Source organism: Salvelinus fontinalis, chromosome 38 (genome assembly GCF_029448725.1).
Source record: "Salvelinus fontinalis isolate EN_2023a chromosome 38, ASM2944872v1, whole genome shotgun sequence".
In the NCBI taxonomy this organism is placed as follows: domain Eukaryota; kingdom Metazoa; phylum Chordata; class Actinopteri; order Salmoniformes; family Salmonidae; genus Salvelinus; species Salvelinus fontinalis.
In genome coordinates this window covers 18455519-18468362 of record NC_074702.1, presented here as the reverse complement: position 1 = coordinate 18468362, position 12844 = coordinate 18455519, and the positions used below count along the sequence as shown (strand labels likewise).

At 43.9% G+C, this 12844-nt stretch overlaps 1 protein-coding gene across 2 annotated transcripts in view; it reads left to right on the top strand.

Moving 5' to 3' along the window:
• LOC129837441 (dynein axonemal heavy chain 5-like) overlaps positions 1–12844 on the top strand; it is a 70463-nt gene that overhangs the window by 44697 nt on the left and 12922 nt on the right. For both annotated transcript variants that reach the window (XM_055903596.1, XM_055903595.1), the window contains 16 exons: positions 951–1093; positions 3890–4024; positions 4280–4402; positions 4598–4811; positions 5146–5369; positions 5768–5966; positions 6422–6594; positions 6889–7019; positions 7405–7558; positions 7698–7965; positions 8228–8459; positions 8775–8889; positions 9733–9909; positions 10302–10505; positions 12354–12533; positions 12688–12825. In XM_055903596.1, coding sequence (XP_055759571.1) covers positions 951–1093; positions 3890–4024; positions 4280–4402; positions 4598–4811; positions 5146–5369; positions 5768–5966; positions 6422–6594; positions 6889–7019; positions 7405–7558; positions 7698–7965; positions 8228–8459; positions 8775–8889; positions 9733–9909; positions 10302–10505; positions 12354–12533; positions 12688–12825 — 2810 coding nt within the window. The remainder of the gene's footprint in view (positions 1–950; positions 1094–3889; positions 4025–4279; positions 4403–4597; positions 4812–5145; positions 5370–5767; positions 5967–6421; positions 6595–6888; positions 7020–7404; positions 7559–7697; positions 7966–8227; positions 8460–8774; positions 8890–9732; positions 9910–10301; positions 10506–12353; positions 12534–12687; positions 12826–12844) is intronic.

Here is a 12844-nt window from a genome sequence, read left to right as displayed (position 1 = left end):
ACGAACACAATTGCATTTTATCGATGGCGATTTGAATCCACAGAGATACTGTGACGAGATCCTGAGGCCCATTGTCGTGCCATTCATCTGCTGCCATCACCCCTTGTTTCAGCATGATAATGCATGACCCTATGTCGAAAGGATCTGTACAACATTCCTGGAAGCTGAAAATGGCCCAGTTCTTCCATGGCCTGCATACTCACTAGACATGTCACCCATTGAGAAAGTTTGGGATGCTCTGGATCGACGTGTACAACAGCGTGTTCCAGTTCCCGCCAGCAACTTCACACAGCCATTGAAGATGAGTGGGACAACATTCCACAGGCCACAATCAACAGCCTGATCAACTCTATGCAAATGAGATACTGTATGTCGCTCCGCATCTGGTCACCAGATTCTGACTGGTTTTCTGATCCACGCCCCTCCTTTTTTTTAAGGTATCTGTTACCAACAGATATATATCTGTATTCCCAGTCATGTGAAATCCATAGATTAGGGCCTACTGAATGTATTTCAACTGACTGATTTCCTTATATGAACTGTAACTCAGGAAAATCTTTGAAATTGTTGCATGTGTTTATGTTTTTGTTCAGTGTAGATCATAAGATCATATTGATCTTTCACAGTGCTCTTGCTCAATTAAAAATATCACCATCAGATCTCTCATTAAACCATCAATATGCGTTAAATTCACCTGCACAGCTGATGTTGGTGTTACCTTAGTCCTGCTTACTACCAGTCTTTCATGATATGTTCACCCTCCGGTGGGTATTATCATCAGAAAAATGTTGTCCTTTTTGAACAGACTAAGGGTCATTTATCTATTTGACAGTCATTCCGTACAACTGAACTAAAGTATTTCCAGCTGAGGACATCGTGGATGGTGTTCATGATGCTCATATTATTTGTATTTCAATTACTTATTCTTGTATGTCCTCCTGTGTGTGCAGGTCAGTGGGTCCACTGGAACACACGGGTAGAGGAGTACGTCTACCCATCAGACCTCACCCCAGAGTACGGATCCATCCTGGTCCCCAACGTAGACAATGTCCGCACTGACTACCTCATCCAGACCATCGCCAAACAGGGCAAGGTGGGTGTCCATATTCACAAAGGGACTCAGAGTAGTAGTGCTGATCTAGGATCAAGTCCCCTTTGTACACTATACAAAAGTATGTGGACACCCCTTCAAATAGGTGGATCCGGCTATTTCAGCCACACCCATTGTTGACAGGTGTATAAAATTGAGCACACAGCCATGAAATCTCCATCGACAAACATTGGCAGTAAAATGGCCTTACGGAAGAGCACAGTGACTTTCAACGTGGCACCGCCATAGGATGCCACCTTTCCAACAAGTCAGTTCGTCAAATGTCCGGTCAACTGAAAGGGCTGTTATTGTGAAGTGGAAATGTCTAGGAGCAACAATGGCACAGCCACGAAGTGGTAGGCCACATAAGCTCACAGAACGGGACCGGCACGTGCTGAAGCTCATAAATATTGTCTGTCCTCTGTTGCAACACTCACTACTGAGTTCCAAACTGCCTCTGGAACCAATGTCAGCACAATAACTTAGTTGGGAACTTCATGAAATGGTATTCCTTGGCCAAGCAGTGTTGTAAAGCTCGCCGCCAGTGGAAAGGCGTCACCATCTGGCAGTCAGACAGACTATTCTGGGTTTGGCCGAATGCATCGTGCCAACTGTAAAGTTTGGTGGAGGAGGAATATTGGTCTGGGGCTGTTTTTCATGGTTCGGGCTAGACCCCTTAGTTCCAGTGAGGGGAAATCTTAACGCTACAGTATACAATGACATTCTAGACGATTCTGTGCTTCCAACTTTGTGGCAACAGTTTGGGGAAGACCCTTTCCTGTTTCAGCATGACAATGCCCTCGTGCACAAAGCGAGGTCCATACAGAAATGGTTTGTTGAGATCGGTGTTGAAGTAGTTGACTGGGCTACATGGAGCACTAACCTCAACCCCATCGATCACCCTTGGGATGAATTGAAATGCCGACTGTGAGCAAGGCCTAATCGCCCAACATCAGTGCCCGACCTCACTAATGCTCTTGTAGCTGAAATCCCTGCAGCAATGTTCCAACATCTAGTGGAAAGCCTTCCCAGAAGAGTGGAGGCTGTTATAGCAGCAAAGGGGAACCAACTCCATATTAATGCCCATGATTTCGGAAGGAAATGTTCAATGAGCAGGTGCCCACATACTTTTGGTCATGTAGTGTATATACAGTACATTCTGAAAGTATTCAGACCCCTTACCTTTTTCACATTCTGTTACGTTACAGCCTTATTCTAAAATATATCAAATGCATTGTTTTCCTCATCAATCTACATACAATACCGCGTAATGACAAAGCGAAAAGAGGTTTTTAGAAATGTTTAGAAATGTATTAAAACAATAAAACAGAAATACCTATATTTACATAAGTATTCAGACCCTTTGCTATGAGACTCGAAATTGAGCTCAAGTGCATCTTGTTTCCATTGATCATCCTTTCGATTTTTCTACAACTGATTGGAGTCTGTCCACCTGTGGTAAATTTAATTGATTGGACATGATTTGGAAACGCACACATCTGTCTATATAAGGTCCCACAAAAACTAAGCCATGAGGTCGAAGGAATTGTCCGTAGAGCTCAGAGACAGGATTGTGTCAAGGTACAGGTCTGGAGAAGGGTACCAAAAAATGTCTGCAGCATTGAAGGTCCCCAAGAACACAGTGGCCTCCATCATTCTTAAATAAAAAAGTTTGGAACTGCCAAGACTCTTCCTAGAGCTGGCCACCCGGCCAAACTGATCAATTAGGGGAGAAGGCCCATGATCAGGGAGGTGACCAAGACCCCGATGCTCACTGACAGAGCTCCAGAGTTCCTCTGTGGAGATGGGATAATCTTCCAGAAGGACAACCATCTCTGCAGCACTCCACCAATCAGGCCTTTATGGTAGAGTGGCCAGACGGAAGCCACTCCTCAGTAAAAGGCACATGACAGCCCGCTTGGAGTTTGCCAAAAGGCACCTAAAGGACTCTCAGACCATGACAAACAAGATTTTCTGGTCTGATGAAACCAAGATTGAACTCTGGCTCCATCCCTACGGTGAAGCATGGTGGTTGCAGCATCATGCTGTGGGGATGTTTTTCACCGGCAGGGACTAGGAGACTCGTCAGGATCGAGGGAACGATGAACAGAGCAAAGTACAGAGAGATCCTGTGCTCAGAGTGCTCAGGACCTCAGACCTAAGACCACACAGCCAAGACCACACAGCCATGACAACGCAGGTGTCGCTTCGGTACATGTCTCTGAATGTCCTTGAGTGGCCCAGCCAGAGCCCGGACTTGAACACGATCGATCATCTTTGGAGAGACGTGAAAATAGCTGTGCAGCGACGCTCCCCATCCAACCTGACAGAGCTTGAGAGGATCTGCGGACAAGAATGGGAGAAACTCCCGAAATACAGGTGTGCCAAGCTTGTAGCGTCATACCCAAGAAGACTCAAGGCTATAATCGCTGCCAAAGTTGCTTCAACAAAGTACTGAGTAAAGGGTCTGAATACTTAAGTAAATTTGATATATCAGTTTTCATTTTTAATACATTTGCAAAAAAAATCGAAACTGTTTTTGCTTTGTTATTATGGGGTATTGTGTCCCTTTTATATTAAGGCTGTAACGTAACAAAATGTGAATCAAGTCAAGGGGTCTGAATACTTTCCGAAAGCACTGTATATTCTTATTATAATCTAAACTGATCCTATATTAGCAATCCTGTTCTGAGTGGACACGTATTGTTAATTAGGCTTGTACGTGGAGGATAAATTACCCCCTAGCCATGTGATCTTGGTCAGATCCTCAAGAGTAATTCCTTCCTCGTTTTGTCGCAGGCTGTGTTGTTGATCGGAGAGCAAGGCACAGCCAAGACTGTCATCATCAAGGGATACATGTCAAAGTACGACCCCGAAACTCACATGGCCAAGAGTCTCAACTTCTCCTCCGCCACAACTCCACTCATGTTCCAGGTATTACACCTCCAAAACAACACCACACACTTTCTGCTCTTTACTCTAACTTTTCAAATTTTAGATGGGTAGGACTTTCTAAGATCAGTTGTGAATGAATGAAAATGTTTTCCAGTCACTTTTCAGTAAGTTTATCTGACTACTTCAGGTCTATGCGCCATTTATTTACAGTAACAATACTACAAATGTGTGTTTTGTTCTCTTATTCACTGTCTGTAAAGATGAAACGGCCAATCTTTCTTTCCTTCTCTCCAGCGGACTGTGGAGAGCTATGTGGACAAGCGGATGGGCACCACCTATGGCCCTCCTGCAGGGAAGAAGATGTCCATCTTTGTGGACGACATCAACATGCCAGTCATCAACGAATGGGGAGATCAGGTCGGACTCAAACTCAGCACTCTTTAAATCACCATAACGAAAGCCCAAAAATTACAGTTTTCCCATTTGTTTTCCTGGGAAACCTTACCATATGAAATTGCAATGAATTTTTCAATTTCATAGATTAGATTAAACCATATGAAATTCCAGATTATTCAGCCATTTTACCTAATAATTTGACTCACCCTGCTTTAGGTTACCAATGAGATAGTCCGCCAGCTGATGGAACAGAACGGGTTCTTCAATCTGGAGAAGCCGGGGGAGTTCACCAATGTAGTGGACATCCAGTTCCTGGCAGCGATGATCCACCCAGGGGGAGGCCGTAACGACATCCCCCAGAGACTGAAGAGGCAGTTCTCCATCTTCAACTGCACCCTGCCCTCCAACGCATCCATCGACAAGATATTTGGTGGGTTTGGCTCCTTTAAAAACTCTAGAATTCCATCTCTGTGGAGACTCTATGGTTTATCTTCTTGATCAGTTTCCCTCTCCCCCTCTAGCATATTTAAAAAAGAAATTGTATGAATACCATGTAATTTGAGTTACCTGTACTACTTCTCATCCATTTACACTGGGCTTGTTTGAATTTTGACTATATTAGATATCTATATATACATATATAATAACACCATTATATCTCTCAACAAAAAACACAATTTTCTTTCACTTATTTACCTCAATGCTTCGACCACCTTCACGTCGTCAACCCCTTTTCCCCTCATCTCATTCCTTTCCCTGACCAGGAGTCATCGGGACAGGACACTACTGTGCCCGGCGAGGCTTCACAGAAGAGGTGCGTGGAACTGTGGCCAAGCTGGTGCCGCTGACCCGTCGGCTGTGGCAAATGACCAAGGTCAAGATGCTGCCCACTCCGGCCAAGTTCCACTACATCTTCAACCTCAGAGACTTGTCCAGAGTCTGGCAGGGCATGCTCAACCCAACCGCTGAGGTGGTCAACTCTCTTACTGTGAGTCCATAAAAAATTACCCTTACCCTTACCCTAATTCTAAACCTAACCCTTACTGTAACCTTAGCAAGCAGCTGCTTATCACCAGATAGTTTGTTGATAATTTGACATGCTCTACAGATGGACTATCCGGACTATCCAAATAAAGTGTGACTGAATTTCCTTTTGAAAGACATTAACATAATCAATCAATCAGTCAATCCAATACAACTAGAGGAATAAATATCAAAAGGCTTCTCACTGGATCCAAAGGTCTGAATGAACTGAGAAAAATAGCTATGACTTCTGTCCTAAGTTACATTAACATTCTAGACATTTAATCAGCAGTCGTTCTGTGAATGTAGACTTAACATTTCCATGAGATAAAGTTTGTTTTATTTTGACCCTGTATGCTGTAGGTGTTGCTTCAGCTGTGGAAGCATGAGTGTAAGCGTGTGATCGCAGACCGGTTTACCATGCCAGAAGATGTAACCTGGTTCGACAGGGCCCTGGCCAAGCTAGTAGAGGAGGAGCTAGGAGAGGAAGAGAGGGCTGTGGTCGACTTCGGAGTAGACGGCTACTTTGTTGACTTCCTAAGAGATGCTCCTGAAGCTACAGGTATAGCCAGAGCACCAGGTACTGTATAGCCTCTTCACATACATACACTGTATCTATCACATGATCCTGCATGAGATAAGTCATTTACAGTTTCTGAACCCATATTGTATATATTAAATATGTGCTGTATTTTTCTACCCTGTATTAAGGATTCAAACAGTACATTCTAAGATGGTGTGTTTAGCTTTATTATTATGTTGTATACATTGCAGTTTAAAATTGCAGGGTATGTGAATAAATACAATAATTATAAGGATATTAAATGAATATATATATATATATATATTCATATTCATATATATATATATATATACAAAAGAAACGTTTTATTTACATTCACATTTCTTAAATATTGCCAAATCAACCAAACTAGCTACGTGCTACATTAGCAGAGAGTTGGATCATTTGAATGAATAATCTGGTATTGACAATGACAAAAAATTATTTCCCACCAGGTGAGGAGCCAGAGGATACAGACTTTGAGATGCCCAAAGTGTATGAGCCCATCGAGTCGCTTGAGAGCCTGATGGACAGGCTCAACATGTTTCTTGGCCAGTACAACGAGAGCATCAGAGGAGCTGGCATGGACATGGTGTTCTTCAGAGATGCTATGATACACCTTGTCAAGGTAGAGGGAAACTGTCATTATGTTCCCATTTAGGTGTTCATGAGCAAGTATTACCACCTTTGTCATGCATTATAGTGCATTGTGTATAGATCATAAGTTATTTTAAAACATGCTTAAATCACATTACAAAGAGGGTGTTCATAAAAAGTATGACTAAACATTCACATTGGAAGCTTTTGAAAGGCTTAGCTATCGTAAAGTCAGTCCCCAATGAGTGTACGCATCAAATCACTTGATATAAGAACGGAAAAGGTCTCTCCCACTCTAACACTCCGCCTGTCTGTCTGTCTGTAGATCTCCAGGATCATCCGCACCCCCAGAGGGAATGCCCTTCTGGTAGGAGTGGGGGGATCAGGCAAGCAGAGCCTGACTAAACTGGCTTCCTTCATCGCCGGCTACAAGACCTTTCAGATCACACTAACACGGTACAGACACACCCTCCAATGTCTATACTAGTATACTACTACATACTTCATACTAAGTAGTATGCTAGGAAGGGCATTGGAACAGACACACGGTCTCATATAGTCCGTCTACAACTGTAACAGGTGTTTATCATGTATTGAATGTGGTCATGCAGTTATGTTGTCCTCCTGTAGATGGTAGCTTTGCTTGCATTTCTGCAAGTGCACAGTGACTCTCTGCTAATTTGTCTTTCCTCGATTCCTCACGCCCCTGTTTTCGCCTCCTTCTCGAAACGCATTAGAGGAATGGAGGAAATACTCATTGAGAAAGAGCTGAGAAAGATAGAAAAATATGTATTTTCACTCCTTTGCTATCACCTGTAACATCCCTGTGTTCTGTCCTCAGTTCGTACAACACTGCTAACCTGATGGAGGATCTGAAGGGTCTGTACAGGACAGCAGGCCAGCAGGGAAAAGGCATCAGCTTCATCTTCACTGATAACGAGATCAAGGACGAGTCTTTCCTGGAGTACATGAATAATGTGTTATCATCTGGGGAGGTCAGCACGTTGATCACATGAACACACGTAAAACATTAGAGCATTTTCAACAAGTTGTGTCAATCTGTGTTTCAGAAAAGAATATTGCACTCCATTATAACTTGGATAACTGTTGTTATATATTGTGCTGGTTTATCAGGTGTCGAACTTGTTTGCTCGAGACGAAATTGACGAGATCATCAGTGACCTCATACCAGTCATGAAAAGAGAGTTTCCTCGGCGACCACCGACCAATGAGAACCTCCATGACTATTTCATGAGCAGGGTCAGACAGAACCTACACGTGGTTCTCTGCTTCTCTCCTGTTGGGGAAAAGTTCCGGAACAGAGCCCTGAAGTTCCCTGCCCTCATCTCCGGCTGCACCATGGACTGGTTCAGCCGCTGGCCCAAAGATGCTCTGATCGCAGGTGTGTGTGTGTGTGTGTGTGTGTGTGTGTGTGTGTGTGTGTGTGTGTGTGTGTGTGTGTGTGTGTGTGTGTGTGTGTGTGTGTGTGTGTGTGTGTGTGTGTGTGTGTGTGTGTGTGTGTGTGTGTGTGTGTGTGTGTCCGTTGGTGTCCGTTTGTGGGTATGCATGTGTTTTTGTCTCTGTGTATGCACACATACAGTATAAATGTATACTGCACACTTTAATAGTGATTTGCTTCAATCTCCAATCTGTTTACTCTCCAGTGTCAGAGCACTTCCTGTCCACCTATGACATTGACTGTTCGACCGTGGTGAAGGGGGAGGTGGTGCAGTGTATGGGCTCCTTCCAGGACGGCGTGGCAGAGAAGTGTGTAGATTACTTCCAGAGGTACCGCCGCGCCACGCATGTCACTCCTAAGTCCTACCTCTCCTTCATCCAGGGATACAAGACCATCTATAAGGAGAAGCACTCTGAGGTGCAGACACTGGCACACAGGTAATTACAGTACTTCCTTACTCTCTTAATGCTCTTCGTTCCTATGTGGAACATACGGCTTCACAGTACACCATGGTCTAAAGAAATTGTAGATGGTTATCACAGGTTTTACCACAGCATGCTGTGTGTCTATCACGTGATTTAATATAATACTAGTATTATATAGTATTCTATATACCAATATATGGTGTATACTGTACTATATCGCTCTTTTAGTATTCTGCCTTTCAGCCATCCTTTTACTCATTAGACCGAACTTACCTGGTATACGGGTATAATACAATGATTTCTGATCCCATTCCGTTTCCCCATCAGGATGAACACAGGTCTTCAGAAGCTGAGGGAGGCCTCTGTGTCTGTAGCATTACTCAGCAAAGAGCTGGAGGTCAAAGAGAAGGAGCTGCAGATCGCCCACGAGAAGGCAGACATGGTGTGTGTGTGTGTGTGTCTGTTTGGTGTATGCTACTCCTCTATCTCTTGTTTCCCAGCAACAGACTTACCAAATACCAATACCAGAACTTTGAAGTGTACATATACTGAACAAAAATATAAACGCAACATTCAAAGAGTTTACTAAGTTACAGTTCATATAAGGAAATCAGTAAATTTGGAGAGCATTGGCCCACCCACTGGGGAGCCAGGCCCAGCCAATCAGAATTAGTTTTTCCCCACAAAAGGGCTTTATTACAGATATAAATACTCCCCCCCCCCACTTCCCACCCCCTCAGAAGAATCTGGATGTGGCGGTCCTGGGCTGGAGTGGTTAAGATTGTGAGGCCGGTTGGACGTACTGCCAAATTCTCTAAAAGGCAGCTTATGTAGAGAAATGAACATTCAATTCTCTGGCAACAGCTCTGGTGGACATTCCTGCAGTCAGCATGCCAATTGCACACTCCCTCAAAACTTGAGACATCGGTGGCATTGTTGTATGACAAAACTGCACATTTTAAAGTGGCCTTTTATTGTCCCCAGCACAAGGTGCACCTGTTTGATCATGCTGTTTAATCAGCTTCTTGGTGTGCCACACCTGTCAGGTGGATGGATTAACTTGGCAAAGGAGAAATGTTTACTAACATAGATGTAAACAAATTTGTGCTCAACATTTTTGAGAAATACGTTTGTTGTGCGTATGGATAAAAAAAAAAAAATCTTTATTTCAGTTCATAAAACATGGGACCAACACTCTTCATATTGCATATTAACTGTTGCTTTATGCAAACCAAAAGATGCACCTCACTTCCTGTCTCTCTTGTGATGGTTTGTTGTGTCTCAGGTGTTGAAGGTGGTGACAGTGAAGGCCCAGGCAGCAGAGAAGGTCAAGGTGGAGGTCCAGAAGGTCAAGGATAAGGCTCAAGCCATAGTGGACAGCATCTCTGTGGACAAGGCCTTCGCTGAGGAGAAGCTGGAGGCTGCCAAGCCAGCCCTGGAGGAGGCTGAGGGTGCACTGCAGGTCAGTTGGGAGGGGGGGGGGGGGGGTCTTGTCCCTCAACATCAGGGGTTGGCAACATACGAGCCCATTCATAGTGGCCCAGGGGGGGTTGGAGTAAAAACATGTTTTATGATTATCTTGGGTTAAAAAACACTCCAGGCCACTCTTGAATGTCAAACAATATAGAAAGTATGTACAAAATATAATGGACTAGTATGTTTTCAATAACTGCCCATTTTTAAATTGCCCTCGGCTGAATTTTGAAATCCCGACGTGGCCCTCGAGCTGAAATGATTGCCCACCCCTCCCCTCCTCAACATGGTAGTTCTCTCTCTGTACATCAGGTGAGAATATTTAATGAACGCTCCCTCAGTTACTCATGTCGTTGTATTCCTTCCTCATGTATTCATCAGACCATCAAGCCGTCGGACATTGCCACGGTGCGGACCCTGGGTCGGCCTCCCCACCTCATCATGAGGATCATGGACTGTGTTCTGCTGCTGTTCCAGAGGAGGGTGAACACGGTGAAGATCGACCCGGAGAAGAACTGCACCATGCCCTCCTGGCAGGAGTCCCTCAAACTCATGACTGCTGGGAACTTCCTGGGCAGTCTGCAGGTAGGAAACAGATGGCCAGCATCTAAGTAATATTGCTTAGATAAGCAAATCAAGTATTACAGTATGCAGGTACAACATCTACATCCTGTAACCAGACTACACTGTGCATTTCTACAGTAACATACTAAAATATAGACTCTACACTATAATAGGTACAGTTGAATTTAGAAGTTTACATACACCTTAGCCAAATACATTTTTCACAGATCTTGACATTTAATCCAAGTAAAAATTCCCTGTCTTGGGTCAGTTAGGATCACCACTTTATTTTATGAATGTGAAATGTCAGAATAATAGTAGAGAGAATTATTTATTTCAGCTTTTATTTCTTTCATCACATTCCCAGTGGGTCAGAAGTTTACATACACTCAATTAGTATTTGGTAGCATTGCCTTTAAATAGTTTAACTTGGGTCAAACATTTCGGGTAGGCTTCCACAAGCTTCCCACAATAAGTTGGGTGAATTTTGGCCCATTCCTCCTGACAGAGCTGGTGTAAATGAGTCAGGTATGTAGGCCTCCTTGCTCGCACATGCTTTTTCAGTTCTGACCACAAATTTTCTATAGGATTGAGGTCAGGGCTTTGTGATGGCCACTCCAGTACCTTGACTTTGTTGTCCTTAAGCCATTTTGCCACAACTTTGGAAGTATGCTTGGGGTCATTGTCCATTTGGAAGACCCGTTTGCGATCAAGCTTTAACTTCCTGACTGATGTCTTGTGATGTTGCTTCAATATATTCACATAATTTTCCTACCTCATGATGCCATCTATTTTGTGAAGTGCACCAGTCCCTCTTGCAGCAAAGCACCCCCACAACATGATGCTGCCACCCCCAGGCTTCACGGTTCGGATGGTGTTCTTCGGCTTGCAAGCCTCCCCCTTTTTCCTCCAAACATAACGATGGTCATTATGGCCAAACAGTAATATATTTTTTCATCAGACCAGAGGGCATTTCTCCAAAAAGTACGATCTTTGTCCCCATGCACAGTTGCAAACCGTAGTCTGGCTTTTTTATGGCGGTTTTGAAGCAGTGGCTTCTTCCTTGCTGAGCGGCCTTTCAGCTTATGTCAATATAGGACTTGTTTTACTGTGGATATAGATACCTTTGTACCTGTTTCCTCCAGCATCTTCACAAGGTCCTTTGCTGTTGTTCTGGGATTGATTTGCACATTTCGCACCAAAGCACATTTCGCACCAAAGTAGCAGACAGAACGCGTCTCCTTCCTGAGCGGTATGACGGCTGCGTGGTCCCATGGTGTTTATAATGGCATACTATTGTTTGTACAGATGAACGTGGTACCTTCAGGCATTTGGAAATTGCTCCCAAGGATGAACCAGACTTGTGGAGGTCTACAATTGTTTTGGCTGATTTCTTTTGATTTTCCCATGATGTCAAGCAAAGAGGCACTGAGTTTTAAGGTAGACCTTGAAATACATCCACAGGTACACCTCCAATTGACTCAAATTATGTCAATTAGTCTATCAGAAGCTTCTAAAGCCATGACATCATTTTATGGAATTTTTCAAGCTTTTTAAAGGCACAGTCAACTTAGTGTATGTAAACCTCTGACCCACTGGAATTGTGATACAGTGAAATAATCTATCTGTAAACAATTGTTGAAAAAATTACTTGTGTCATGCACAAAGTAGATGTCCTAACCGACTTGAGAAAAACTATAGTTTGTTAACAAGAAATTTGTGGGGTGGTTGAAAAACAAGTTTTAATGACTCCAACCTAAGTGTATGTAAACTTCCGCCAACTGTACTTATGACCAGGAAATCAACTTCAGTGGTGATGCAATGGCAGCTTGCTTTGAGATCTCCGGCTCTGTTGTCTCTCTCTAACAGCAATTCCCCAAAGACAGTATCAATGAGGAGATGGTGGAGCTACTGCTGCCCTACTTCGACATGCCAGACTACACCCTGGAGACGGCCAAGCGCGTGTGTGGAAACGTGGCTGGTCTGGCCTCCTGGACCAAAGCCATGGCCTCCTTCTTCTCCATCAACAAGGAGGTGCTCCCATTAAAGGTGGGCCTAACCCCGGTGGTGTTGTGTAACACCACCCGCCTCTCTGATAACCTTTGACATGTGTACCACAAACTTGCTAATTGATTTCTTGTTTCCAGTACATTTTGTTGTCCCCGAGTGTCCAGTTAATATTTGATACTGTATTTCCTCTTAGGCTAACCTGGCAGTGCAGCAGAACCGGCTGTCCATGGCCAACATAGACCTGCAGGCGGCCCAGGCAGAGTTGGATGACAAGCAGGCAGAGCTGGATGTGGTCCAAGCAGAATATGAGCAGGCCATGATGGAGAAACAGGTACTGAACACCTCTCGCC